General features: G+C 36.1%; 9 protein-coding genes across 10 annotated transcripts in view; 5 read left to right on the top strand and 4 right to left on the bottom strand.

The window, feature by feature from the left end:
• LOC108978514 (homeobox protein 5) overlaps window positions 1-11,485 on the bottom strand; it is a 60,981-nt gene extending 49,496 nt beyond the window's left edge. The window contains exons 1-5 of one of the 2 annotated variants that reach the window (XM_018948854.1): window positions 11,255-11,485; window positions 10,777-11,180; window positions 9,144-9,724; window positions 8,198-9,085; window positions 7,938-8,130 (exon numbers count right to left, since the gene is read on the bottom strand). In XM_018948854.1, coding sequence (XP_018804399.1) covers window positions 7,938-8,130; window positions 8,198-9,085; window positions 9,144-9,659 — 1,597 coding nt within the window. In that variant the 5' untranslated portion in view covers window positions 9,660-9,724; window positions 10,777-11,180; window positions 11,255-11,485. Of the gene's footprint in view, window positions 1-7,937; window positions 8,131-8,197; window positions 9,086-9,143; window positions 9,725-10,776 lie in introns of both variants that reach the window. The other variant, XM_018948859.1, reaches the window with a different exon arrangement.
• On the top strand, window positions 392-4,977 carry LOC108978533 (monocarboxylate transporter 14). Its single transcript, XM_018948867.1, has one exon. The coding sequence runs from the start codon at window positions 2,387-2,389 to the stop codon at window positions 4,757-4,759; it is 2,373 nt and encodes a 790-aa protein (XP_018804412.1). The 5' UTR covers window positions 392-2,386; the 3' UTR covers window positions 4,760-4,977.
• A 101-nt stretch (window positions 11,486-11,586) lies between the features above and the next one.
• LOC108978543 (cyclin-dependent kinase 1) lies at window positions 11,587-12,687 on the top strand. The gene has a single exon (XM_018948877.1). It carries the CDS (start codon window positions 11,702-11,704, stop codon window positions 12,605-12,607), a length of 906 nt encoding a protein of 301 aa, XP_018804422.1. The 5' UTR covers window positions 11,587-11,701; the 3' UTR covers window positions 12,608-12,687.
• A 96-nt stretch (window positions 12,688-12,783) lies between these two features.
• LOC108978550 (enoyl-CoA delta isomerase 2, mitochondrial) lies at window positions 12,784-13,867 on the bottom strand. The gene is made up of 2 exons (XM_018948890.1): window positions 13,346-13,867; window positions 12,784-13,286 (listed from the first exon to the last, which is right to left on the bottom strand). The coding sequence occupies exons 1-2, from the start codon at window positions 13,730-13,732 to the stop codon at window positions 12,891-12,893; spliced, it is 783 nt and encodes a 260-aa protein (XP_018804435.1). The 5' UTR covers window positions 13,733-13,867; the 3' UTR covers window positions 12,784-12,890.
• Window positions 13,868-14,009: 142 nt separating this feature from the next.
• Window positions 14,010-18,156, top strand: LOC108978474 (WASH complex subunit strumpellin homolog). The gene is made up of 7 exons (XM_018948797.1): window positions 14,010-14,204; window positions 14,259-14,361; window positions 14,430-14,621; window positions 14,682-15,896; window positions 15,956-17,343; window positions 17,492-17,875; window positions 17,938-18,156. The coding sequence occupies exons 1-7, from the start codon at window positions 14,083-14,085 to the stop codon at window positions 18,092-18,094; spliced, it is 3,561 nt and encodes a 1,186-aa protein (XP_018804342.1). The 5' UTR covers window positions 14,010-14,082; the 3' UTR covers window positions 18,095-18,156.
• Window positions 18,134-21,412, bottom strand: LOC108978482 (phosphoglucomutase). Its single transcript, XM_018948805.1, has 6 exons — window positions 21,032-21,412; window positions 20,765-20,929; window positions 20,561-20,642; window positions 19,294-19,841; window positions 18,557-19,227; window positions 18,134-18,483 (listed from the first exon to the last, which is right to left on the bottom strand). The coding sequence occupies exons 1-6, from the start codon at window positions 21,104-21,106 to the stop codon at window positions 18,345-18,347; spliced, it is 1,680 nt and encodes a 559-aa protein (XP_018804350.1). The 5' UTR covers window positions 21,107-21,412; the 3' UTR covers window positions 18,134-18,344.
• Window positions 21,413-22,449: 1,037 nt separating this feature from the next.
• Window positions 22,450-23,702, top strand: LOC108978501 (translocon-associated protein subunit beta). The gene is made up of 3 exons (XM_018948830.1): window positions 22,450-22,583; window positions 22,755-23,130; window positions 23,189-23,702. The coding sequence occupies exons 2-3, from the start codon at window positions 22,756-22,758 to the stop codon at window positions 23,384-23,386; spliced, it is 573 nt and encodes a 190-aa protein (XP_018804375.1). The 5' UTR covers window positions 22,450-22,583; window position 22,755; the 3' UTR covers window positions 23,387-23,702.
• On the bottom strand, window positions 23,693-25,683 carry LOC108978493. The gene is made up of 4 exons (XM_018948817.1): window positions 25,462-25,683; window positions 25,243-25,370; window positions 24,479-25,184; window positions 23,693-24,420 (listed from the first exon to the last, which is right to left on the bottom strand). Exons 1-4 carry the CDS (start codon window positions 25,543-25,545, stop codon window positions 24,067-24,069), a joined length of 1,272 nt encoding a protein of 423 aa, XP_018804362.1. The 5' UTR covers window positions 25,546-25,683; the 3' UTR covers window positions 23,693-24,066.
• A 296-nt stretch (window positions 25,684-25,979) lies between these two features.
• Window positions 25,980-26,622, top strand: LOC108978507 (signal recognition particle 9 kDa protein). The gene is made up of 2 exons (XM_018948843.1): window positions 25,980-26,223; window positions 26,286-26,622. The coding sequence occupies exons 1-2, from the start codon at window positions 26,083-26,085 to the stop codon at window positions 26,376-26,378; spliced, it is 234 nt and encodes a 77-aa protein (XP_018804388.1). The 5' UTR covers window positions 25,980-26,082; the 3' UTR covers window positions 26,379-26,622.
• The last annotated feature ends 50 nt before the right edge of the window (window positions 26,623-26,672 follow it).

The following is a 26,672-nucleotide window of genomic DNA, read 5'->3' as shown; positions in this document are numbered from 1 at the left end:
ACCAAAACAACACACGTCCGCAACAACTCAGCACTGAAACAAAAAACAATAAGGAATAGCACTGGTACAACAACCAGAACTAGAACCAGAACAACAATAACATTTTCGTCGCATTACGCATTTAAACTTGAATTAAAATTTCTATTGCAAACGCTTAACACATTGCAAGTACAAAACTCGAGCAGTTGAAGAGCAAGGTTGAAAAAAAGACTGTAATTTTGTTGTAACAAAGAGCAAAAATACCAACACATTAAATGCACGAAAGCCTAAATTAAAGAGTATTAACGGTTCTGTGCATTTTCATTTGCTGTCAATGCAAATTGAAAGCGAAAAAGACAAAAAGAAGAAAATTTAAAAAAAAAACTTAAAAAATAATATATGCAAAAACAAAAAAAAAAAAACAAATACAAAAGTGCAGATACGCCCCAGCGTTTAAATATTTCAATAATAACAAAAACACTAACAAAGCGCATACTATAAACACAAGTTGCAGCGCGCAAGCAGCTGAGCAGAGTCAAAAGCGAGGATAAATGAAAAATAAATACTCAAAAAGTTACATATAGGCATATAGAAGACCACATTTTGTGGAAAAGCGGCAAAGTGTAACAAAGAAAATGCTCATGAACACATACATACAGACTTATATGCATATAAACAAAAACGTGTAGAAAATAAGCTATATATTAAAGGCGTTAAAAAGCTTGGATAATGTATTTATTCATATAATAACAATATTACAATTTACTACGCAGCAAAAAGCACTGATTTCAATTAAAACAAAAAAATCAAAAATAAAAGAAATTGTAGGTGAAACGTAAAACAATTGCATTACCCGCTAAATATCCAACTCAAGTAAGCGTGATTATAAAAAGTAGCAAGTAAAAACAAATTTTTTGAAAATATTTCATTACAAATTTTTAGCCACAAAAGTGACACTCTCGTTAAAAACGCGCGCTTTTTTTAGCTTTGCTTTGCAAACTTATATACTTTCAAAACATGTGTTTATATATATTTAAAAATAGAGAATAATAAAAATACAAAATTAAGTAGTTTAGCGTTACCTGAATTGTTGAAAATTCTGCTTCTCCGGTAGCACATATAATGTAAATTTGTTAAAAATAAAAATAAAAAGCAATTTGCTCAAGTGCATTGCATAGTTACTGCAGCGCATAACAAAAACAAAAAAACATACGAATACATAGCCAAAGCGTATAAAACAAAAACATCATTGAAATAAAACAAAACACACACACGAAAAGTGTCATTCCATTCGATAACGTCAACAAAACAAAGTGTAAAATAATATCAAGAAATTATCAAATAAATAATATCAATAGCAAGCAAAAATTCATAGCCAAACGCGCTCTCGCACTCACGCCGAGTGCTAGCAGCGCAACCAAGAGCTGAGCGAACATTCTATAACGAAACTGTCATACGTTCGGTGCTCGCAATACGCTCGCCGCTCAACCACCCTTGAAGGCGAATAACGACGACGACTACTATTGCTACTGAGAATACTCATCATCATCAGAGCACACGACAGTTGTACCGCGCGTTTTGTCGTTGCCGTTGTGGTCGTAGTCGTCTTCGCCAACGTTATCGACGGAGAGCAGAGAGAATAGTGTTGTTGTAGCAGCCCACCACCCATCAAACAACCGACAAGCCGACAAGCTAACCAGCCAGACAAGTAACTAACAGCGCGAGCGAACAAACGTGCAGAGTTAATGTGTGACAGCGAGCCAGGCAACCGCCAGCAGTCAGCAGTTAGCACAGCAGTCTGCGAAGATAAAGCTTAAAACAGTGCCGAAATCCAAAAGGAAGAAATTCTTAAATTAATATTGAACTTTGCTGAACCGCGACAATTGACCATCAATAATCGCGGTGGTCGCAAGTTCTCGAGCGTACTTACAATAAGAATTAAAATAAAATTAAATAAAAAAAAATTAAAAAAGAAGTTAAAAAATATAAAATATAACAATACGCACATCAAAAACAAAAACAACAAAAGTATTCGCCTATAATCGTACGTGGTAGAGAAAAAAGTGAAAGTCAAAGTAGAAGGAAAAAAGGGACAAAAAAACGTGTAGGGAGTTGACAAAATAAAGGTAGCAAACCAAAAACTCTTTTACTCGTGATGTAGTGGCAAGCAGAAAGCAAGCAAGCGAATAAACAAAAGAAATAACTTCTGAAGTGCAACCACGGCTACGAAGTGTAATAAAACACTTAAAAGTGACTATAAAACATAAAAGAAAAAAGGATAAGTGAAGTTATTGTATTGAAGCAAAAAATACTTGGAACACCTAACAACTACCTAACTTCGTTAGAATACGCCACTTAACCTCTAACTCTATAGCAATAAGAAAAACTAGTATTAAAAATTAAAAATATGGGTGATACAAATGCGCTGGGTTCCGGTACGCGTCTACGTAAATTCGATCGTACAGACAGTGAAGTTGCATGTGAGGAAGCCGCGCGCCTTACCGCCGATCTGCAGGAAGGCACCGTCAGTCCAGACGATGAGGATGATCTCAGCGAATACGGCGAGCTGCCACCACCGCCAGATGGCGGTTACGGTTGGGTCATCTGCTTTGCGTCATTTATGTGCAACATGATTGTGGACGGTATCGCGTACACGTTCGGTATATTCCTTGGTGAATTCGTCGATTACTTTGGTGAAGGCAAAGGCAAGGTGGCCTGGGTAGGCAGTTTACTGAGTGGTGTTTATCTGAGCGCAGGTCCAATTGTGTCCGCGTTAGCGAATAAATATGGTTGCCGTGCAGTATGCATTGCCGGTAGCGTTGTGGGTTGTATTGCATTCGTACTGAGCACGATGAGCACCTCCATTAACATGCTGATGCTAACATATGGTGTGATCGGAGGTTTCGGCTTCGGTATGATTTACCTGCCTGCAGTTGTGGCTGTCGGCTATTATTTTGAAACCAAACGCTCACTGGCCACGGGTATTGCTGTATGTGGCTCTGGTTTCGGCACGTTCGCCTTCGCGCCATTAGCTACGTATTTGTTGCAGTTGTATGGTTGGAAGAATGCACTACTCATCTTCGCGGGTCTAATTTTGAATTGCGCTATATTTGGCGCTATGATGCGTCCACTCACCTACCCCAAAAAGAAGAAGGTTAAACCGCTCATGCAACGTATGTACGAGGAAAAGCAATTGCAATTGGAACGTGGTTCAATTGCTGGCTCACATTTCATGGTACAGCTGCCCGACGGCACCATGGAGCGTAAGCTGAAAATGCCACTCAATGCCGATCCCGGTGTACACTCTAGTCTCAATTTGGAATTGCTCGCCCAACAGGGTTCATTACATCCCGTCTCAACTTTACCAACTATAACCGAAGCAAAAGTGGTCGAATATCAAACTGGCGCACAAAGTCCACCAACTGTCGATAGCAATGGACAATTGGATGTGAAGCGTAGCGGTAGGCGTTCACATCGTAATTCGGAAACCGAGACCAGCCCTTACAACTCTGCGGATGCAATGACACGCAATGCTTCACAGCCCGCCTTTATGGCAGACCATCAAAGTCTTCCAAAGAATGGTTCGGTGCCTTCGTTCAATCGTGTACGCAAGACGTCAGCCAGCGAACGTTTCCAGCCATCCTTAGCCGCCATACGTGCATCATCGCGCGGCGATCTCGACAGCAATGGTGTTGAAATGGGATTTACCTCATCGAAAATATCGCTCTCACAGAGTCAGTCCAGTGGCAAAATGGTACGTCCAATGTCACGTAAAGATATCTTCTACTCCGGATCTGTGACAAATCTGCCACAATACCAGTCGCAAAAATCGCTCACGAATTACCGCAACTCCGTGCTATCGTTAACCAAATATGAAAAGAGCATGCAAAGTGTACGTGTACATGATCCCTTGGCTGAAGCAGAAAAAGGACGTGGGCAATACGATCTTTGTCCCTGTCTCACCATACCAGACTCCATTAAATCCGTATTCAATACAATGTTGGACGTCAGCTTATTGAAAGATCCAGTTTTTATGCTTATCGGCGTCTCCAATATATTCGGTATGGCCGGTTTGTACGTGCCATTCGTGTATCTCGTGGATGCGGCTAAAAAGGACGGAATCGAAGATAATTCAGCATCATTTCTACTCTCAATTATCGGCATAACAAACACCTTTGGCAGGGTAATTTGCGGTTATGTGGCCGATTTTCCCAAAGTCGACTCACTATTTCTCAACAACATTTGCCTACTCATTTCCACGGTGGCCGTTACATTAACACCGCTTTGCTCTTCCTACGGTGCCTACGTGACCATGTCCATTTTCTTTGGTATCGCCATCTCCGGTTACATTTCACTCACGTCAATTATACTCGTAGATCTATTGGGACTGGACAAGCTCACCAACGCCTTCGGCTTGCTCATTTTATTCAGAGGTTTTGCCGCCATCATTGGATCGCCACTAGCAGGCGCTGTTTACGATGCAACCCAAAGTTACGATCTGCCATTCTATATGGCGGGCGGTTTATTTGCGCTATCCACGATCACCAGCTTTATGGCGCCATGCCTGAAACGTTGCACCACCTCCGATGAAACACCAATGCAGATTGATACGCTCACACCAATCGATGAGGAGCAAGGTGAAGAGGCGGAAGATGAAGAGGACCAGCCCATAACAATTGTTCCGAAAATTGTGAAAACTCTACCCAGTCCACAACATGAAGAGGTGGACAGAGGATTTCCAAGTGAAACCAATAAAAGTGGCGCCGAATCCAAGTTATAAAGTGGTAAAAAATTCAACCAAACGCTAGCTGGGCGTTAGAATATTTTGTTGAAATTTTGTTTGCGGTAATAGGTTACACGAAAATGCCATATAAAGTGAAGAATGAAAGTGTTACAGGAGGTTACACACACACACAATTGCGTATTTGTGCGCTGTCAAGACTACAAAAAACCAGAGCGATATTTTTTTTAATAACTAACCATTATTAAGCTTAAAAAGTGAAAAATCAATTATAACAGTAATAAAAAGAACAACAAATAAACTCAGCTAATAAGCTAATTTTAAATGCATACACAAACACACACATACACAATACACGCAAACACACAAATTTAAAAGTCTAGCTTTCTAGCTAATTTATAACTTATATTATTAGTATTTTATATACTAATTAAAATAGCTAAACGAAACAATAAGCTCACAATATAGCTAAAGGGTTGGCTTATAAGTAAACACCTATAAATCGAAGCCCAAACGCGTTAGAGTTCGAAATCTAAGCAAAATGTACCAAAAAAGTCGCACCAAAACAACAAGCAAACAAAAAAATTATTATTGTACTGTAGATATGTATGTACTGGATTGTACGCATGATTTTAATGTGAATGCAAAACGAAAAATGTTAAACAATTATTATTTGTTGTTAATAAGAAAAATGCTGCATTATTATATGCATATGTAAATGTGAATTTGTAAGGCAAACCATGCAATTTGTAAAGTGTGAGAGAGATTAGAAACGCGAGTATTGTAGAAAATTCAAGCGACTCGCAAAAAATCCTTTTTAATCGGTAATGTACTTGAAACTTATGTGTATAGTGCTAGGCATACTAAATATGTAAAATATGTAGAAAACGAGAGTGAATGCGATTGTGAAGCGAAAATATAGTATTGTTTACAAATCAACTCAAAACTCTATATTTATACGTTAATGTGTAAATATTTTCGATTCAATGAAACAATAAAACAAAACACTGTTAACTCGTTACAAACGATTTTTGATGCGTTGTATATTTATGTGTACAATAATTACATATGTCTATATAATCAGTTAGTTACTAATGCTCTTAGGTATAGACAAAAATATATATTTTTTTCTTTTTAAAATTTCACATAACGCGCCTTCTTTTCAGCTATATTTTGATATATGTACATTGTAAAGTGCTCAAATCGAAAATCGTTTCACGTATGTGAAAGAGGAATTTTTTAAGCGTACAATGCAACCTGAGCGGAAGAGTATTCACCTCAGTGCGAATTGTCAACTAATTATTACGTATATATATATATTTTTTATTTAAGTAGTTTTAATTGCGGTATGCAATTGAAAAAAAAGGAATTAAGAAATAGAATAAACGAAATATATATACATATACATAGTATGTATGCAAAAAGCAACAATGTGAAGCAACAGAATCAATAAGCACAGCGTTTAAGCTGGCACCCAATTCTAGGCATGCCTATATATACACAAAATACTAATTATAATAAAGCATAATAAATGCATGTGTATAATTAATTAATTAWGTATATAAAAGCTAAAAAAGCATGTTGAAATTGGAAAATGTACAAAGCACACAGTAATGATAAAAACAAAAATGTGAAAAATTCGACATATAAGAAATTGTTATTACTAGTATTATTTAGAAAAAGGAAAATAAACGAAAAATTCATAAAGAAAACTATTTATTTAATATTATTTCAGCTATGCCATTGTATGAATTTTTGCAAATGGATGTCCATAAATTTTGCAAATTAATGAGTAAAAAGTTAAAAAAAAAATTGCTAATAAAAACTAATGCAGCAATTTTTTTTTAGTGCCGCATAAAATACTGTGACGTATACATACATATATATGAGAATAAATTGTATAATATACAATGCATGAATTGCCAAGAAACTGCAGGTGTTTTACTAAATTTCAAATATGCCAAGCGGTAAGTATCAACAAGAACCGAAAGAAAGTGTTAATTAATTATTAGAAATTACGAAAAACCACAGAACCGTTGCCACGACAGTCGGCACAAAGTAAACGAAACGAACACGGATTTTTAACCGACCAAGGACTCGGAAATTACTTAAGGAATGTTATCTGTCACTACAGCAAGAACAATAGCACTTGGATGCAATTTTTTTGCGAAAGTTTATTTTTTTAATTTTTGGAAAACAATAATAGCCGAATTCTCAACAGAAAGCTATGTTTTTTTGTAAGTTTTTTTTTATTTATGTACGTAGATATACGATGCAAAAGTTCTAAAATTAGTATATATGTATATATATATGTAAATATATTTCATAGCTTTTTATAAAATTTGAGTGGTAAAGTTCTTTGATTATCACAAGTCAATGGCTGTTGCAATACACTATACATGTACATATGTACATGCAAGAAGTATTTGTTGTACGTATGTATATTAAACAGTATAAACAATTAATCGTGGTATACATAATACACATACGACTCACATGTACATTCGCACACACAACGGAATATAAAATATATGGTGTTAGCGATAACGTTTCAAATAATTTAAATAGACTAAGGCAATTAATATCGGAAAATGCCGAAGTACGCTGCACTTGTGGTCATTTAAGTTGAGTATAAATTAATTGATTTCAAATATATGCATTTTAAACGTATCTGCGTTGTAGAATTCTGCTCGAAAAGGTAAAAAAAAGCCATATTTTTATAAGTAAGAATTCATTTGGGAGTATGTATGTATATGCACCAAGTCTTCACACTAAATCGATGAATAATTGAGAGAACTGAACATTATTGCTATATAGCAATGCAAAGAATTTTGCAGCACAATAAAACGTTATATTTATCTTTGATAACATAGGTGCTTAAATACGCGATAAGAAAAGCGCCTGGACGGCAAAAATGAAATTCGTTACTATTCTAGGAACCAATTGATATAGTCAAATAGTTTATAATATAAACAATTTAATCATGTTATCACTAGTTCATTAGCAAATAAAATGATAAAACGGTGCCGAAGCACACTCGCAGTTTTAGTAGTGTAAAATTATGGGCACCGGCATAACATTGGTCAACAATTTTAAACAAAAATTTGCTACACCAATTTTAGTATTTTATTGCATCAGATACGATATGATCGACTGCACTGGTTTCCAACCATTTATAGTATAAATATAGAAATGGAAAAAAATGCTTGGCACTTACCGCTTGAGTGGTGTGGTTTCACTTCCAAGACGGCGTTTTGTATAATGTGTTGGGATTGGTGTTGCGCATGGCTGTGATGAATAATTTGAGTTTCGTTGGACATTTGTATGGAACCAGCCGTAATCATTGTACCTGACGACACCATTTGTATGGCACCAGGTTGTGCAACACATTCGACGATTTCTTCTTCCAGCTATTCATTTGATAGTACAATAGAAATTAATTTGATAATTTCACTTGACTTGTTCAGTTTAGCTTACCTGTGCAACTGGTGCTTCTGGGTGCATTCCTGGCATTTGCGTCATTTGCGTAATTTGAGGGTCTTCATAAATATGCATCATGCCCATATGTTGTTGCACCTCGTGTATTTGTGGATCATATATTGCATAGTTTGGGCTAAGCATGCTCGGTGTATCAACAGAGCCCATGGAAGAGGCGTTGTGATTGATATCTTCACCGGCATTATGCATTTCGGGATTCATGCCATATTCATCGGCATAAATCGGTTGTGCATGCCACATAGGCGCCACCATACCTTCGGGATTTTGACGCTCATCACATTGACCGTCTTCGCCGGGCAAAAATTGATATTCGGGCGGATTCATAACGGGCGGATACACAAATGGACTGCCCATGTAGTTATAGACGGGTGGTGCATTATACATTGGCATATGCGAAACATACAGAGGTGTGCCAGTGGCTTGTTGTGCGGCCTGCGCTGGATGCAATATTGGATTCTGAGCAGCAAAATATGCTTGATATGGATAAGCGGCATATGCTGATGGATGCGCATATTGCGGTTGTGCGGCATAACTTGGCGGTGCTGTAGCCATTAATTGGTTAGAGGAGTCGATTTGTTGCGATTGTTGTTGTTGTGTTAATGACTGTTGTTGGCCAATTTGATCTTGCGTTTGTACCATTTGCGGTTGTGGCGCTGGACTACCTTCCGGTGGTGGATGTCGTTGATTATTGTAATCGCCACGACGTGAACCGCCACTACCACCACGACCGCGTCCGCGACGTGAGCCACGACTACTCATGGTACCCATTTGCGTACTGAGATTGCCATTTCCACCGGCAGCAACAATAGCATTCGACGGTGCCAAAGCTACAGGCATACCAGGTATAGCTTGCAGAACAGATGGATTCTGAAAGTGGAAATAAAAGTTTAATTTTTACTTCACACAATTGTATTATAATATATACCTGATCTGGGGGCATGTCACCCTGAATGTAATGTGGTGCTCCACCAGGTATATAAGCTGGTACTGTATGTGCCCATCCGTGCAAATTTACGTTTGCTGTAACATTGTTTACGTAAACATTGCTGGGTATTTGCGCCGGCATCATAGCTGCATACATAGGTCCCGCTTGATGAACACCCGGCGCTGGCACAAACATATTGGGTGAATGCATTGCTTGATTGTAAATAGGATGACCTGCTGACGTGGCCGCCACACTATGTAAGGGAGCTGCGGCGGCTGCCGGAACGGGTGTATATGATTGAGCAGGCGCGATTGCATTGCTAGACTGTTGAACAGTTAAGTTATTATTGTTTGTATTATTGCCATTGTTGTTGTTGGCCGCAGGAGTAAATGGCTGAGCAGAAACAGTAAGATTATTATTTTGTAAAGATGTTACTTGCTGAGGTTGATTATTAATCAAATGATTATCCGCGTGATTATTATTGTTGGGATTCTTGATTGTTGTGGACGATTCCATTTTTCTCTCGAAATAAAACCTTTTTATATGAAATGTAATTGAAGTTCGGTATGGCGCAGGTAGAACTGAAATAGGAAATATAATTTTATTAAAACTTTATACCAGTATTTCCTCAAAATAGTATATTTTATAAATTCCACTATGTTATCTCCGCAGCTGGACGTGTCCAAAATTTGAAATAGTATTTCTTAATTAGCTTAACAATTTTTACTACGTTTTCTGTTTAAATATAAAAATGTAGTAAAACCAAAGCGTACGGCGTGCGAGATAATAATATTATTACAGTGGTACTTTTTGGCAAAGTACATAAAAGTGTACTTAAATTACATTACTAGAAATTCACTACCGGGCAAAAAAATATTGCATAAATAAAGGAGCAACTTTTTCAGTGTGATTACATAAATATGAAAATCAAGTCCCAACATCACATAATTTAGGAAAGACAACAAAAATGCATTGTAAACAATGGCAACTACATTATTTAGAAGCAGAAACAATCACAATAAAAGAAGACTTATCCTTCATGTTAAATTATCTGTTTTTGTATTTATCCTGATAACCGGCATATTTACAGCCGATACACATAGACTAGTTTTTGGGTTCACATAGCGTAAATAACAGAGTGAACTAGACAGGCATGTGAAGGGATTTTTTCCTAATAAATTCAAATATATGCTGACCTTTAACTTCATTTCGTCCGCTTGTCACAAAAATGCGGTATAAAAAAAACCCCAAAATGTAATCTCTGTAACATAACCTAAAATATTTTGAGCACTCAATATTTTATTATTTCTTATAAAGGTTTACAAAAATTTTGGTGTAAATTAAATGAAAATGAAGTTGCAACATAGCACCACAACTGGCATTAAGTTACAACACAAATAAAACTGCATTCGATAAAAATTATGATGGCGTGATGAAATGTTTGCGACGCGTTTATACAAATTTACATATGTTTGCTTGCATGTGTGTTTGCGGCGATTCAGTTCAGCCTGCCGCCTGCCTGTGTGGCACTTTTACGACACATAACTTGAGTGATTGTAAACTTTGTCCCTCTCAAATGCATTTATTATCATAACTATATACAATAATACTTCTTTATTCACATAATACGTACCTTCAGATTTTCATTTCATATTCTTTGCTTACGGACTAGCAGCCGAGCACCATACAACTATTTGTTTCAATAGCTCTGGATTAATTTTAGGAAGTGTTTACTGATGCAAATCCTGTTGAAACTGTCAAGTGCGCCTAGTTCCCTACTTCAATATCTTCTTTGAACTGTCTCCACAAAGTCGGAATGAAGTACTTCTCGCCAGCCGCAACACGCCGCTTTTATTGCTCCCTAATTAATACTTTTACAGATTCCAGCACTTATTCAGCTGTATTCTGTTCACTGATACTAGAACGACAAACACGATATTTTTGCAGTTCTGCCGTCTTATAGCCTGTGATTACTGCAGCACTGTTTTATTTTCTTTACACACTTTAATTAGCAATAGATTTGACCGAGCATTCTCACTACGAATCAAATAAAGAAAAACAAAATATTCAATATGCGAATTGAAATTTTGTGTCTTATGGTATATCGTTACCGTGGGTAAAACGAAATTAATAGTTCACTGTTTTTGTTTAATGTATGCACGGAAAGTTTAACTCGTGGAAAAAATATTTCTTTTCTTTCTTCCTTTACTTTGCCTTTAGTAAATTCACGTTCTTGCAACTTTACGTGCCTAGTGCGGCGAACGGTTTACATCAAATACGAGGAAGAATGCGAAAACGAGATAAACGAAGGCTCATGACTGACAATACTATGCGAGCGAAAGGGATTTAACACTGGAAAGCGGTGAAAATGGCGACAGAGGAATGCCAATGGAAGTCAGGGTTGCATTATGTGAAAGGTGTGTTTTCCAGTATTTTCCATTGTAACTGAGCGCGAAATTTGTCTTTTCGATCGAAATTTTAATTTCGCTCGTATTATAAAAATCTTGCTGATTTTAAATAATTAACCGCTTGTAAGTGTATGCAAATCAAAGTTTAAAATGGAAGACTTTCAAAAAATAGAAAAGATTGGTGAAGGTACATATGGTGTGGTGTATAAGGGACGCAACCGAGTAACTGGTCAAATAGTCGCAATGAAAAAGATTCGTCTAGAGTCTGATGATGAGGGAATTCCATCGACGGCAATAAGAGAAATCTCCTTACTGAAAGAACTTAAACATCCAAATATTGTTTGTCTTGAAGACGTGCTAATGGAGGAAAACAGATTGTACTTGATCTTTGAATTTTTATCTATGGATTTGAAAAAATATATGGATTCATTACCACCAGAAAAATCAATGGAAACTGAGTTGGTTCGAAGCTATTTATATCAAATAACAAATGCAATTTTATTTTGTCATCGTCGCCGTGTCCTTCATCGCGATTTAAAGCCACAAAATTTACTAATTGATAAGAAAGGTGTAATTAAGGTAGCGGACTTTGGGCTTGGCAGATCATTTGGAATACCAGTCCGCATTTACACTCATGAAATCGTGACCCTTTGGTACAGAGCACCAGAAGTATTGTTGGGTTCACAGCGATACTCATGTCCAGTGGACATTTGGTCCATTGGTTGCATATTTGCCGAAATGGCTACAAGAAAACCACTTTTCCAAGGCGATTCTGAAATCGACCAGCTATTTAGAATATTCAGAATTCTAAAGACGCCTACTGAGGAGACATGGCCAGGTGTTACTTCGCTGCCGGACTATAAAAACACTTTTCCGTGTTGGTCAACAAATCAACTTACTAACCAGTTGAAAAATCTTAATGATCGCGGTGTCGATTTAATTCAAAAGATGCTTATTTATGATCCTGTTCACCGCATCTCTGCAAAGGACATTCTTGAACACCCATATTTTGACGGATTTAAAATGAAATTTATAAAGAATGAGAACGAAAAATAATACATCTTTTTAAACTTTTACAATATTATTTTATTATACATAATTTAATGCGTTTATTCCAATATATATAATAACGAAAATATTAACTGTTTTTATCCTTGGAAATGTATTAATATTACGATGGAGGTTAGTTTAAGGAATGTAATTTTTTGTTTTCCCAAATATAGCAAGCACACTTATTGCCTTAAACCACTGATAACGTTCGGTAATAGTTTGTACACCTTAAAAATTTACCATATAGCATACAATATTTATGTATTACTTTCATGATTACAATTTAATATTATAATTTGGACTTATTTTTGCGTGATCTAAAAGCAACCAAAGCATTTACAAACTCCTCCGTGGTAAAACGCTTGTATAGTTCCTCGGACTCAGCGTTCAGCGCTCGATACAACGCATCCTTCTCATGCATACGAATGAGAGATTTGGATATTTGCATTGATTCAGGCGGTAGTTCTGAGAATTCTCTAATAGCTGGCCAAATATGTGAATCTAACGTGTCGTCTTCAAATACCCTTGAAACAAAATTAAAGTTGTACGCTTCCTGAGCACTTAGTTTTTGGGACAATAATAGCATTTCTTTTGCTTTGGAGCTTCCAAGTATTAAAGGAAATAGATAGGAAGAACAACATTCAGGCACAATACCTAATTTTGTAAATGGAGTCAGGAAATATGCCTAAATTACACAAAAAATTAAAGATTTCATTTTAATTAAAGTATGTAAAATTTGCTCACCTTGGATGAACACCACACAATGTCACAAAGGCCTGCCAATGTAGCTCCAATGCCAATACAAGGTCCATTTACTAACGCCAAAGTCAATTTTGGACATTCAATTAGAGCACTAACCATTTCTTTAAATATAACGTTTGATTCTTTAATTTGGGCTTCAATATCTGAAGAATCATCCATAACTTGTGATAAATCATTTCCAGAAGTGAAAAAATTTCCTTTGCCCGTGATAACAACAATTGTTACACTGTCATCTTTGGCCGCATGTCGCAACACCAAACCAAGCGCTCTATATCCTTTTCTATCAATGCTATTAAGTTTTTCCGGCTTGTCAAATGATATCGTTAGGACTTTGTCCTGTACCTCAACATTAATTCCACTAACAGTCATTTTAGTAATATTTTAAGTTCTCGATACAAATTGAAAAAATTCTACCGGTTCCTCAAAAAACTAGCTGGCAATTAAAGTCCATTACTGATGTAAGCTTGCTTATCAATATGTGTAATTATTCTTTTAGATAAAAATAAAAGAGATGGTGATAAATGTTTATAGAATAAACGTCAAAAAACTGGCATACGAACATATGGGTATGGGAAATTTATAAAATTTCAGATTGGAATGGTTTTCCAATGTCAAATATTTTGACATTTTGTATAATTTGTGTTGATTTTGCAAATAAAAAACATTACCGGAGATAAGGTAAACGGTGCATTGAATTAAATTCTTGTCTGTTCATAAAAATGACGGATTTTCTTGCTGAAAATAATGCTTGTGGACAGAGTTTACTGCATATCGTTTCTGTAGGAAATTCAATAATTGCAGAAACATTACGCTTAAAGGATTATATTCCTGATATATATCGGTAAAGGATAAGTGTATAACAAAATTACCGAAGATTAATACAATGAATATTTAGTTTAGAATCAAAGGCTGACGTTCAAAAGTATTCTGAAATTATATTGGATTTTAGCTACCTAAAAATAGCGGAGGCGCAGGAGCAAAAGATTGAGGAAAATCCAGTAAGACAGTAACTGATTTCTTAAATTCTTATTTAGAAGAATTAACATTCTATCTCTTATCATTTTAGGAATTGCAAGATTTAGATGACGAGGTACGTGAAAACTATTTGGACCTTTTAACGCGATTTTATCTGGCCTTTGAAAGTACACATCAATATGCTCTGGATCTCAAGCAATTCATCGATGAATTGAATCGTGGCTACTACATTCAACAAACACTTGAATCGGTGTTACAAGATGTAGAAGGCAAACAGTTGATGGTAGTGGTCTTATTTATGATGTATGTTAATGCCAGCGTTTGTTAATACATATTATTCTAGTGTGAAGCATTATACTTGTTTGGCACGATGTTATTACTTCTTGATTATCATATACCGGGTATTGTGCGTGAACGCCTTTTAATATCATACTATCGATATAGTGCTGCAAAAGCGCAAGGTGATAGCAACATTGATGACGTGTGTATGTTATTGCGATCCACCGGCTTCGTAGCAAATAATGAATCGTCACCCTACAACGCAAAACTAACAACACCTTCACAATATCCTGTTTCATACTTCTCACGCTTTACATTTGACAAAAACTTTATTGATATGGTAATTGGTCGTTTACGATGTGACGATCTTTACAATCAATTAGCCATTTATCCACATCCTGATCATCGCTCTACTGCTCTGTCTACACAGTCGGCAATGCTTTTCGTATGCCTTTTTTTTACACCACAAACCCTTCATTCCCAAGTAGCACAAATGCGTGAAATTGTGGACAAATTCTACGCCGATAATTGGGTAGTATCAATTTACATGGGCGTAACTGTTAACTTGATTGATGCGTGGGATGAATTTAAAGCAGCCAAAGCGGCTTTGGCGCCTGTAGTGGATACTGGCGTAAAGGGCTTCTGTTTGTTGCATAAGGAGAAAATGACCAAGACTTTAAAACAAACGCAAGAAATACTACGAGCTGGTGTTTTGAATGACGACTTTGTTCTACAGAACATCACGAAAATTATCCCTTTAATGCGTCAATGTAACGTTTTATTACGATGGTATTTCACACATACATCGAAAGCAGTGGTAGTGTTGACTCAGAGTTCACAAAAGACTCAGCAGGTCGAACAACTAGTCTGCAATGAGTTAAACTATCGTAAGGAGCAATTATTGGAGCTTCTACTTGACTGTAGCCAGTTGGAGGCGGCTGTTAAGGATATATTGCGCGATTTAATGAACGCAAAAGCCGAACGATGGGCTAAGTTCAAGCATGAAGCTTTGGATCGTCTTAAAGAATTAGCCGAGGCATTTGGTGGCTCACGGCCGCTGTCAAAAATAGAAAACAACCCACAACTAAAGTTGTGGTTCAGTGAAATAACTAAAGAAGTTGAAAAACTTAGTGCGGAAAATGTGAATTTTTCGGGACGAACATTAATTCAACTGATACAAGCGCTCGAGGAGGTGGAGGAATTTCATAATTTGCAAGCAAATATGCAAGTCAAGCAGTATTTGTTGGAAACGCGTGAATTCTTACACCGCATGATACAGGTAAAGTAATATGGGCATGCATGAATTATATATAATAAAATTAGTATTTAACTTTGTAGATAATTAATATCAAGGAAGATATCCTCATCAATATGCAATTGATCAGTGATTTGAGCTACGCCTGGCGTTTACTAGATCGCGATTTCACCGTAATCATGCAGGATAGCATTAAAAAGCAACCCAGGTCAGTAATACGGTTACGAGCAGCATTCCTTAAACTTGCCAGTGCACTAGAAATTCCTCTGCTGCGTATAAACCAGGAACACAGTGAAGATCTTGTATCCGTCTCCAATTACTACAGCACCGAGCTTGCTAATAACATGCGTAAAGTTTTGCAAATTATACCCGAAACCATGTTCAGCATAATGGCACGCATCATAAATTTACAAACGGAGGTGCTGCGCGAAATACCTACGCGCTTGGAAAAGGACAAGCTAAAGGAGTATGCACAGTTCGAAGACCGTTATACAATCGCTAAGCTAACACATTCAATTGCCATTTTCACTGAAGGCATACTAATGATGAAAAAGACGCTGGTTGGTGTTATTGAACTTGATCCCAAACAGCTGCTTGAGGATGGCATACGTAAAGAACTCGTGCGACACCTGGCAAACGCGCTAAATCTGGGCTTGATCTTCACAACTACAACTAAAACGAAACAACAACCTATAGCTGAATTAGAAACCAAATTGCTAGCATTAGCCAAAATCATGGATGGCTATCGGCGTTCTTTTGAATATATACAGGATTACTTGAAAATACATGGCTTGAAGATTTTACAAGAAGAGCTAACACGTATTATCAACTACAATGTAGAAAAGGAGTGCAATGCATTCTTACGCAACAAGGTGCAAGATTGGCAGTCACGCTATCAGAGTCAAACTGTACCAATACCAAGTTTTCCGCCACTGCAAGGTGACGCCTCGAAGTCGAATAATTTCATTGGTCGATTGGCACACGAAATACTCCAATGTACGGATCCTAAACGTACAATTTATATAGAACTTAAAGCAACGTGGTATGAAAAACGTGCGCCACACAAAGAAATTCTGAATGGTTGCTTTTTCAGCAAAGTGCGTGAGGCAATCGGGCCGGCCGGTTTGGTCGGACTAGATCGTCTGTATTCGTATATGTTTGCAGCAGAACTCAAACAGAATCTAGAAAAAATGCAAAAGAATTTAGCGAACGATAATATGTGGTTAGAAGCATTAAATAGCTTAAGCGTCGAGTTGGAATCAAAACAATTTCCGGGCACTAATTTATCAAACCCGTCAAAATTCTACGCAAATTATCATAATCGCTGGTTGAAAGTGTGGCCCACATTACTAGAATGGCTATTACAGCTGGGACATAAGCAAATACTGCGTCAGCAACTGTCCTTTGAATTGAACAGAAGCAGCAAATGTAATTCGAAAAATTTGGAATCAGCACTGGAAACATTCAATAGGTTAGCGCATATATGAAATTTGATTTGAATGAATAGTGATTTGATTTATAATATGAATTTGTCAAACTTTTGTGGTTTTGAAAGTACGGACTTGCGTTCCAACACTGTATGTTTTTTACTTTCTTTTTTAAATTATTGTATCTTCTAGGGCACTGTTGAACGAATTGGAACAACCAGAAACTTACGCGAAATTTATCTGTTCGAATAGTGGCAATCAATTGCTTATGGAATTTAACGAGTATCTTGCCTTTACGGGCTCTTATGAACCACTTGAGCAAGTTTTCTTTACAACCAAAAGCTCACATCACATTGCGCTTTTTATCTTCTTATTTACCATAGCACATTTGCCACGCCTGCAATTTGCGGTGAACACAAACAGCTTACTGGCAAAAAATGTGAAGGATACATTAGATGGTACACCACTTCTAGTGGGGTTACTAACTGTTTTCCAACAGTTTCATAAAGACGTCAAGCTATTGTACTTGACTTATCTATGTCAATACGCAACTGTGATAGTGGAGGCAAATATAAGGTCAGTATGCATGATACATTTTGCTTATGGGCAATCGAAAAAATATAATTTATCATTTTCAGTGCAAAAAGTGAATTAAGCGCTGAAGCCACAACAGCATTGCACTTTCTGCAGATGTTTGTTAGGTTAGCCAAGCTACCGCGTACTGTTTTAACCGAGCGCTGTCCCACAATTATATTAAATCAATTTGAGTATTTAGCTATAAGCAACAAAGTTTAACTGTTATTTATACATTTTATAAAAAAAAAAAAATACGTATTATTGCTTATATAAAACACAAACGTACAAATTGTATTATTTAATATAATTCACCCCAACAAATGGTGCCAATTGTGGTAACTATATCCTTATTAATATCGTTTTCTAAATAAAATAAGAACGATCAACAAGTGAAACGCGCTTTCGGCAAAGACTTTTCAAAACGAGGTAGCCTCCAAAACTGGCTTTGCTAATTCCTTGCTAAAATTTCTTATGTAATGACAGTGGGTGCATTGCGACCGGTGAATTTTGGCAGTTGTGAAATCTCCAAAGCGATATCTATTAATGGTTTCAGCATTACACTAGCTTGACCCAGCACATTATCCTTCTCGTAGGAATCAATATACAAACTGTAAATAAAAACAAAAAAAACATTATATGTAGACGTGAGTTAATAGCAGGTAAAACTCTTGAATAACCTACCGCACGGTAGCGCCCGAACTGCCTGTACCACTTAAACGGAACACAATGCGACTGCCATCTTCGAAGACAATACGTAAACCTTGCTTTGTGGCCAGAGACTTGTCTACGGGGTCAGTATAGCTGAAGTTATCGGCTACCTTGACTTTGTATGTTTTATCACCACTGGTAAAAATCTTTCCAACAAATGAAGGATCGGTAATATTTTTCTCCATAGTTGCAATCATTTCGTTGCAAGGGTCCAATTCACATTCCTCATAATCATAACGTGTAAAGTAATTACGCCCATAGGTGGCCCAATGAGCCTTGAGTATATCTTCAATTCCTTTGCCGGTATGTTGCATAACGGAGAGCCAAGCTAAAACCGCCCAAATGCCATCCTTTTCTCTGATATGATTGGAGCCAGTGCCGAAGCTCTCTTCGCCACATAAGCACAGACGACCGGCGTCCATAAGATTACCGAAATACTTCCAGCCAGTGGGTACTTCAAATACCTCTTTACCCAACTTCTTGCCCACCAAATCCACTGCCGAAGCTGTTGGCATACTTCTTGCAAAGCCTTGTACACCATTTTTCTTGAAGTATGGTATACATTCCAAGTTATTCGCGATAACTGCCAACGAATCGCTGGGCGTCACAAAGAAAGCGCGATGGCCAATGATCATGTTACGATCCTATAAGTGAAATTTTCCGATTTTATTACATTTGGTATAGAATTTACTTGTGGTTAATTTACTTACACCATCACCATCGAATGCGGCGCCGATATCGTAATCACCTTGAGCCACGGTTTCCACCAAATCCTTGGCGTAGGTTAAATTGGGATCGGGATGCAAACCGCCAAAATCGGGTAACGGTATTGTGTGAACTACACCATTTTCGGGTGCACCCAAAGCGTTCAGAAAGATCTCACGCACATATGAGCCAGTAACGCCGTTCAACGAATCTATGCGCATTTTAAGCGGCTTGCCTGTTGTCTTTCCGCTAACAAAGTCACGCAATTTCTCAAAATCGAAAATCTCTTTCATATGCGCAACATAATTGGCCACCGAATCGATGACCTCAACAACATATGGTTTGCCATTAATTTCATATTTGTTAGTGCCTATTTTACTTATGTCAATTTCCAAGCCATTGACTATTTTGTACTCCTTGATGGCAGTGGAGAGTTGATAAATGTTATTAGTTACAGCATCTGGTGCGGGTCCACCATTTTCACAATTGAATTTAATACCAAAATCGTTTTCGGGACCGCCGGGATTGTGGGAAGCTGTCAAAACTATGCCACCTAAAATAAATATGTAATGATTACATAATTGTAAGTAAGTGCAAAATTGGAAAAATAAGTTGTATTTTTAGCTTAACTATATATTTGTTTACTTTTTTAGGAATTACAACTATTAAATTAGAAATTATGATGATAACATTAAAAATTATCACGATGACATTCAAAAATGCCCGCCTTCGTTCGTCAGCATTGTTGATAAGAAGTAATATATGTATAATATTAAACTTCAACAAGCTACTTTTTTAGCGTTTGTATGTAAACAAATGTAGCAAATTACACAAAAGAATTAAATGCACTTTAGTTATGAAATATTTGTAAACATTTGTATAYGTGCGAAATATATACTATACATACATACAGATATATATGTATATTTATTTATTTCTTTGATTTTTTATAATTTCTTCATATTAACGATTTTAACCGCTTTTAAACCATGAACAGAGTACATCGGGCCTCTAGCTATAATTCAAACAGATCCAAGTCCTTGTATTGATTTTTTTTTTATTTGGCTAAATTTAGTATGAATTATTGTCAACTTTATTTGTTAATTTGTGAAGGATTATATAGCTTCGAAGCAAACGAGGTTAACGTCCTTTGGCCAACTTGAATAAATATATATACACACAAACGCATGACGTTAGTTTTTTAAAATTGTGCTCACATAGGAATGTGTTTTCAGAAGACAACTTATTTTAACTAGCCGTATGATTACTTACCTAAAGCTTTATGCTTACGAATTAAACTTGAAACAGCTGGAGTTGAGAGTATACCATTTTGTCCAACCAACAATTTTGCAACCTAATTGTATTTTAATAGATAATTAATTTTGAAACACTAGCATCTTAAGTAAATATCTTACTACAAACATACATACATACATCTACGAAATATATACATACACATGAACTCTATAAACTCACCCCATTAGCAGCAGACATTCGAATAATGAGTTCTGCAGCCTCCTTGCAATAGTAGCGGCCATCACCACCCACTACAAGCAGGGATCCTTCTAAAGCTGCACCATTGGCATCCAAAATACACTGCACGAAGTTCTCAGTATAATTTTGTTGTGTGAAAACTTTTACCTTTAATTTGGTAAATAAAAGTATGAGTTTAGTTGTCTAATATTCACTTGAAAAAAAATCAACCAAGCCGACTAAGAATATATGTAATTCAAAAAAGTTAACCTTTTTGCGTAATCCGCTAGTGCCTGGTTTTTGGCCTTCGTATGGTTTTGTAGCAACTACAGAGACAGTCGACATATTTAACTTATCAATATTAATAAACGACAATCCAACAAGAAATCAAATTTATAATAAGCTCTCCGAATATTTTGCAACGTCCGTAACACTTGATTTCCGAAAACTGACTACCCCATACTAGGCAATTTACTGATAATATACAGATACAAGGTCATTCAATGTCAGAAGCTCACTGAAAGCAACTTGCGCTAGCGCAAATAGGATAAGCTTGATTTGCTTCACAAATTTTTGTTGTGAATTGAAGCTATATAAAATATTCAGTGACAATCTATTTTAAGCTTAGCGTTCTTAATATAAATATTTTATTTATTTGCCGGTTTTAAATACACAAATTCATATCAGCAGCATAACAAAACAATCATTGGTGGTGGCATTTTTTGTAAACAAACCATTGTGAACTTACGTTAATTGTAAACTTATCGATATATTTAAAAAATTCTTGTGATAATTAAAAAAAAGTATGATTAAAATGTAATGTTAAATGATTGAATACAATTAAGAAAAAAAATTTTAATTCAAGAAAGCTCATCCGTGTCCATCCACCTGATTAAAATTTTTGACGATTATATAAAATGGAATCAATTAGGTTGTAAGCTCTGCAGCTTTATTAATTATTCCTTAATATTTTATATGCGAGGATTGGGGACAACAGTAAGAATGCTAATAAGTCGTGGTAACGATTTCACTTTAGTGTAGGAAAGATGATGTCATCAAATATATAAATCCCTAACCTGCCCTCAAATCACAAACATGTTAAATTTAAACAATTTTTTAATCATTAGAGGGATTCACTTGACCTTGCAAAATTGCATGATGTTAAAAAATGCAAAAATCCTTTATCGAAATATGCAAGGCCAAGAGAGCATCCATCGCAGAATCTAGTGTGTAGTATGAACGTCTGATTCGGTCAATTTATTGAGAATGACTATTGTAAATTGGCGCAGATTCTGTATTCATTCTTAACAAAAAACTGTAACAAATCTTTATAATTTAAGCAAAAATTATAAAATCAACATTTTAACGGCGTAATATGCCTTTATGTTAAATGACAGCTAAAGCAGGGTTGCAATTATATTTTTATGTGTGATTGTACGAAAATAAAGGCATAAATTACATATTTAGAGCCATTGCAAATAATTTTCTGCATGTGTTTGTTGTTGTGCGGTTAAACCAAGTGGTAAATTCTGCAATTCGTGCACCGAATGCAAGAGCAAGAGAATACCCCTATTAACTTACGAAACAACAATTTAGCGACAACATTTTAATTAGCAATCATTGGTGCAAAATTTAGATGGCGCTCAAAATGACTTTTACGAAGTATGACAGCTCAATACGAAGTATACACGTCACATAGTTCCGTAAAGTCTTCGCTGCATTTTCATCGCAATTTTGGAAAGTTGGTTTTCATTTTGATTGCGGTGTAGAATAAATCGGTTTTTAAGAGATTTTAGCTGAGATTTTATATTTAATAACACAAGTAAGTTAAAACAATATGATCACCGTCAGAATTTAATAAAATAAACAAATAATGTATATTAATAGCGGTATAACTTGTAATCAGCCGCAAAGCTTCCACGTCCACAAGAAGTGAAATCAGCTCATATGCTTGTAGCATGAAATATAATTTGTATTTATTGATCTATTTCAGAATGTTCAAATCATTGTTTTCTGTTGTAATCTTACTGGCATTGTCAAATATCTGCCTTTCTGATGATGAGACCAGCGCTCGTTTACTAATTTCCAAACAAATTCTTAACAAGTATTTAGTGGAGAAGAGTGATCTGCTTGTGCGATACACAATTTATAACGTTGGAAATGGTGCCGCTACCAATGTGAAATTGGTCGACAATGGTTTCCCCTCAGAAGCCTTCGATGTAGTTGGAGGTCAACCAACTGCAACCATTGAACGTATCGCTCCACAAGCCAACTATACCCATGTATTAGTGGTGCGTCCTAAAGCATATGGATATTTCAATTTCACAGCCGCTGAAATTTCGTACAAACCTGTCGAGGAAGCCGAAGAGGTAACAAACGCTAATACGCTTTCTAATTAGATACTAATATTTCTATTATATTTCTTAGTTGCAATTGGCTGTAAGCTCCGAGCCTGGTCAAGGTGGAATTATAAATCTGGCTGAATTCAACAAACGCTTCTCATCACACTTCTTTGATTGGGTTGCATTCGCTATAATGACTTTGCCTTCGTTAGCAATTCCATTGGCACTGTGGCACTCGTCTAAGAGCAAGTATGAACGCTACGGCAAAAACAAAAAACACTAAATGTAAATTATAATAGCCTTTTAAGCAATATCGCTAAAACATCAAAATGATCATTCAAACGATTCAATAATTAATATCGCCCAATATACATATTAACGAAAGTGCGTAATGTGAGCGTTGCAAGTTTTATTCTTTTGTCTTGTGCGAAAGGATTTTCCTTGACGCTTACTGACGCCAAGTTCAAACAAAAACTCAATGTTAAAATCGTTTTAGATTTATGTGAAAACCATAAAAGTCGAAGAGTTCTGGACGAAAAAACTTAATACGTCGAATGTCCAAACACGTTTTCTAATAAAAAAAAAAATATAAAACTGTATAGACATAAGTCGATTTATTTAAACAAGATAGAAATAGATAGCTGCTAGGTGTTCACAAATACTTTCTAAAGGTTTTTATATATTAGATCTTTGCTCCAGACGCGTTCTTTTCAGCCACTCTGTATAAATATTTCTAGCAAAATAAATATTTTAGATATCTACAACAAAAAATAAGTGTAAGATTCCTATTTACAATGGCTTAATTAGGACCTTATTAAGCAATTTGTAGCAGTATTTGTGGTTTAAAGGGTTCAGATGAATTTCAATACACATATATTCCACACGACATACGGCCACAAAACATAGCTTGATGTGAATTTATATCTTTGATTCGTGTATGTAATTTATTATTTCGAAAGGGACCTATTCCAAAACTGCATTTGATTCTGAAATTTTCATCCGCGTCGTTGTAGTGCCATCGCAACGGCGTTTTTTAGCAGCCGAGGGTCCCGCTAGAGTATCGTCCTCCTCATCAAGTTCAATATCCTCTTCATTTTGATTTAGTATAGCACCGGTAGTGCCTGTAGCCGAAGTTGTCGAGTCTCCAGCACCCGGGTTAATCTTATTAATATTGGCTGATATTTCGCGATTTTTTGCATCCAAATCCTCCAAGCGTTTTTTTAATTCCGTTATTTGCGTACTCATTGTAGAAATTGTATTCATGGTCTGTTGTAAACGACGTGATTGCTGTACCTGTATTTGTTGCATCCGATTCATCTGAAAATTTACTAACTTTGTGACTAAACGATGTCTATATTTAAAAACGTTTACTTACTCTTTGAACACCATTTTTGTATTCCAATTCAAGTTTTTTGTATTTGGCCATTGTTGCTTTTGCCTCTGGACATCCACTGCGTTTTTGTTTAACGTTATCGCCTGAATTTGCATTTGATGTTTTACAGCAACAACACCCACCCACTGTAGTGTAAATGGAATCCCAATCCGTTGAATCCGAACTATCTGAATTCGGTGATTTCACATTTATAAACGCAGCCATTCTATTCAGTATAGCCTCATTGCAGTTATTGCAGGGCATTTTTAAAGGTGATGTTCGATGAGAAGCTGTCAACAGTTTTGAAGTACTACTCGCCTGGGTCCACATATTGGAATTACTTTGTGCGACGCTAAAGCTTATACTACCCAATTCGGAACTTGCAGCTGTTATACGTTTATGGTCAATGGCTCTTGATCTGTTGCTGCTGGCGTCAACATAGGGCTTTAGAATATTTGCTATTTTTTCATCGAAGTGCTCTATAGCCATAGAAGATATGTCGCGTAACTCTTGGAGCACTTCATGTGGCCTAAGTGTTTTGCGAGTTTTTGATACCAATATAAGGATTCGGAAGATTTCATCAAGCACCCGACCGGGTATAAAGCAACACAGATTTAGATCTATGTACTTGCTATAAGTCATTGAGAGCATCGAAATACGGGTCTCTATCGATGTAAGAATATCCGCATGTCTAGCTAAGCTGTGATTGCTACATAGAATAAGTATGAAAATGTTATTTTTTCCTTTTTTATGCCAGATGAACCTACCGTCTCTCTGATTCTCTACGCGGCAGCATTGATTTGATACGCTTGAAAATGGTGGAGTGTTGTCGCACAGCACGACTAAAACCACCATTCAAAACTTGTTGACAAATTTGATTTACTCTTCTGCAAACCTGGTATCCCATAAGAAAAATATTATGCCGTTAGTAACACGTTAAAGACTTACACTATGTAATTGTTTCTACAACAAAACGGAAAACTTACTAATCGGTTTTTGGATACCTCTTCATAGGTAAGAAATTCAAATATTTCCATTAACATGCAATCCGGCAGTTCCAAAAAATTCATTGTGATTTATTGTGCTATTTGTTCGTTTTATTATTGTTAAAAATATATTTTCACACAATTAAAATTGGTTTAATGCCACTTTGTTCTGCAGGTCTAGAATGTTGTGTGCGAAAAAAGCCAAAGAAGCGGAATTACAAGATGAGGTAGAGAATAAAGTTGAAATAAAAACAAACGGAGAAAATAATCAGTAAAATTAAATTAAACACTAGAGGGCGCATAGCCCTTTCAAAATATGTTTTTCTATTTCTATAAACGTGTTTCATTTTGAAAAAAAAAGTAATAACTTTAAAGGTTTTTAAATACATGTTTAACTTATATGAGCGTATTTTACAAGTAGTGATTTCCTTTTAATCATTCAATTTTTGTTTTGTGAGCTTGATTATTGGCATCCCTCTTTTCCGTATTCAACTCTGGCAGTATTCCATATCAAAAAAGTGACACATTAGCAAAAATTGACATTTCGACTTCCACCTACATCCACATTTAATATTTGTGAAATTTAGTTATTTATGCGAGTGTTAATAAAATCGTGTAAAAATGGTTTTCGTAAAAAATTGGGAAGATTTTGAAATCGCTGCCGAGTCCATGTATATGGCGAATCCAAAGAACTGTCGATACACAATGAAATACGTCCACTCGAAAGGCCATATACTCCTGAAAATGACTGACAACGTAAAGGTACTCCCATGTCTATTACTATTAAAATTATTGTTGTTATTAACTTTACACTTTATTTGCAGTGTATTCAATATAAAGCAGAAAATATGCCGGATTTGAAGAAAATTGAGAAGCTGTCTGCGAATTTAATGGGACACATGGCATCTAAGGAGTAACATAGTTAATAGCCAAGTAAACAATTTTTTTTTTTGGGGAAAAAGTGGGCACAGAGTAGATTAAGTTTAAATAACATTGTATTAATGTTAGCTTTGTAACCACTTAAAGAGTGGAGTTGTATACGTATAATAACGTCATAATCGAAACGTCGCTTTCGAAAACATTTCCATGAAATGCTTTTAAGTTATTGTAAACCTGTGGAATTAAAGATGAACAATAAAAATGATTCTAATTGTTTTGTAAGCCTAAAGTGAATATCTATCGTATAACGAAAATTGCAAGAAGAAATGAGA

This window comes from Bactrocera latifrons, unplaced genomic scaffold (assembly GCF_001853355.1).
Source record: "Bactrocera latifrons isolate USDA-ARS-PBARC rearing strain unplaced genomic scaffold, ASM185335v1 scaffold_1, whole genome shotgun sequence".
NCBI lineage: Eukaryota > Metazoa > Arthropoda > Insecta > Diptera > Tephritidae > Bactrocera > Bactrocera latifrons.
The sequence above is the reverse complement of the archived record's forward strand: the minus strand, read 5'-3'. Positions and strand labels throughout refer to the sequence as shown.

What these genes read in the sequence shown, in the direction of transcription:
- LOC108978493 (XM_018948817.1), bottom strand. Translation starts at nt 25,545, where the DNA reads ATGAATTTTTTGGAACTGCCGGATTGCATGTTAATGGAAATATTTGAA. An exon ending in AGGTATCCAAAAACCGATTA is followed by an intron (nt 25,371 to 25,461) that starts GTAAGTTTTCCG and finishes ATGGGATACCAG; the next exon opens with GTTTGCAGAAGAGTAAATCA. An exon ending in ACAAAAATGGTGTTCAAAGA is followed by an intron (nt 24,421 to 24,478) that starts GTAAGTAAACGT and finishes GTAAATTTTCAG; the next exon opens with ATGAATCGGATGCAACAAAT.
- LOC108978507 (XM_018948843.1), top strand. Translation starts at nt 26,083, where the DNA reads ATGGTTTTCGTAAAAAATTGGGAAGATTTTGAAATCGCTGCCGAGTCC. An exon ending in AAATGACTGACAACGTAAAG is followed by an intron (nt 26,224 to 26,285) that starts GTACTCCCATGT and finishes CTTTATTTGCAG; the next exon opens with TGTATTCAATATAAAGCAGA.
- LOC108978543 (XM_018948877.1), top strand. Translation starts at nt 11,702, where the DNA reads ATGGAAGACTTTCAAAAAATAGAAAAGATTGGTGAAGGTACATATGGT.
- LOC108978482 (XM_018948805.1), bottom strand. Translation starts at nt 21,106, where the DNA reads ATGTCGACTGTCTCTGTAGTTGCTACAAAACCATACGAAGGCCAAAAA. An exon ending in GAATGTCTGCTGCTAATGGG is followed by an intron (nt 20,643 to 20,764) that starts GTGAGTTTATAG and finishes AAATACAATTAG; the next exon opens with GTTGCAAAATTGTTGGTTGG. An exon ending in AGTTCGGGCGCTACCGTGCG is followed by an intron (nt 18,484 to 18,556) that starts GTAGGTTATTCA and finishes TTTTATTTACAG; the next exon opens with TTTGTATATTGATTCCTACG.
- LOC108978550 (XM_018948890.1), bottom strand. Translation starts at nt 13,732, where the DNA reads ATGACTGTTAGTGGAATTAATGTTGAGGTACAGGACAAAGTCCTAACG. An exon ending in TTGTGTGGTGTTCATCCAAG is followed by an intron (nt 13,287 to 13,345) that starts GTGAGCAAATTT and finishes TGTGTAATTTAG; the next exon opens with GCATATTTCCTGACTCCATT.
- LOC108978533 (XM_018948867.1), top strand. Translation starts at nt 2,387, where the DNA reads ATGGGTGATACAAATGCGCTGGGTTCCGGTACGCGTCTACGTAAATTC.
- LOC108978501 (XM_018948830.1), top strand. Translation starts at nt 22,756, where the DNA reads ATGTTCAAATCATTGTTTTCTGTTGTAATCTTACTGGCATTGTCAAAT. An exon ending in CTGTCGAGGAAGCCGAAGAG is followed by an intron (nt 23,131 to 23,188) that starts GTAACAAACGCT and finishes TATATTTCTTAG; the next exon opens with TTGCAATTGGCTGTAAGCTC.
- LOC108978474 (XM_018948797.1), top strand. Translation starts at nt 14,083, where the DNA reads ATGACGGATTTTCTTGCTGAAAATAATGCTTGTGGACAGAGTTTACTG. An exon ending in TATATTCCTGATATATATCG is followed by an intron (nt 14,205 to 14,258) that starts GTAAAGGATAAG and finishes ATGAATATTTAG; the next exon opens with TTTAGAATCAAAGGCTGACG. An exon ending in AAAAGATTGAGGAAAATCCA is followed by an intron (nt 14,362 to 14,429) that starts GTAAGACAGTAA and finishes TTATCATTTTAG; the next exon opens with GAATTGCAAGATTTAGATGA.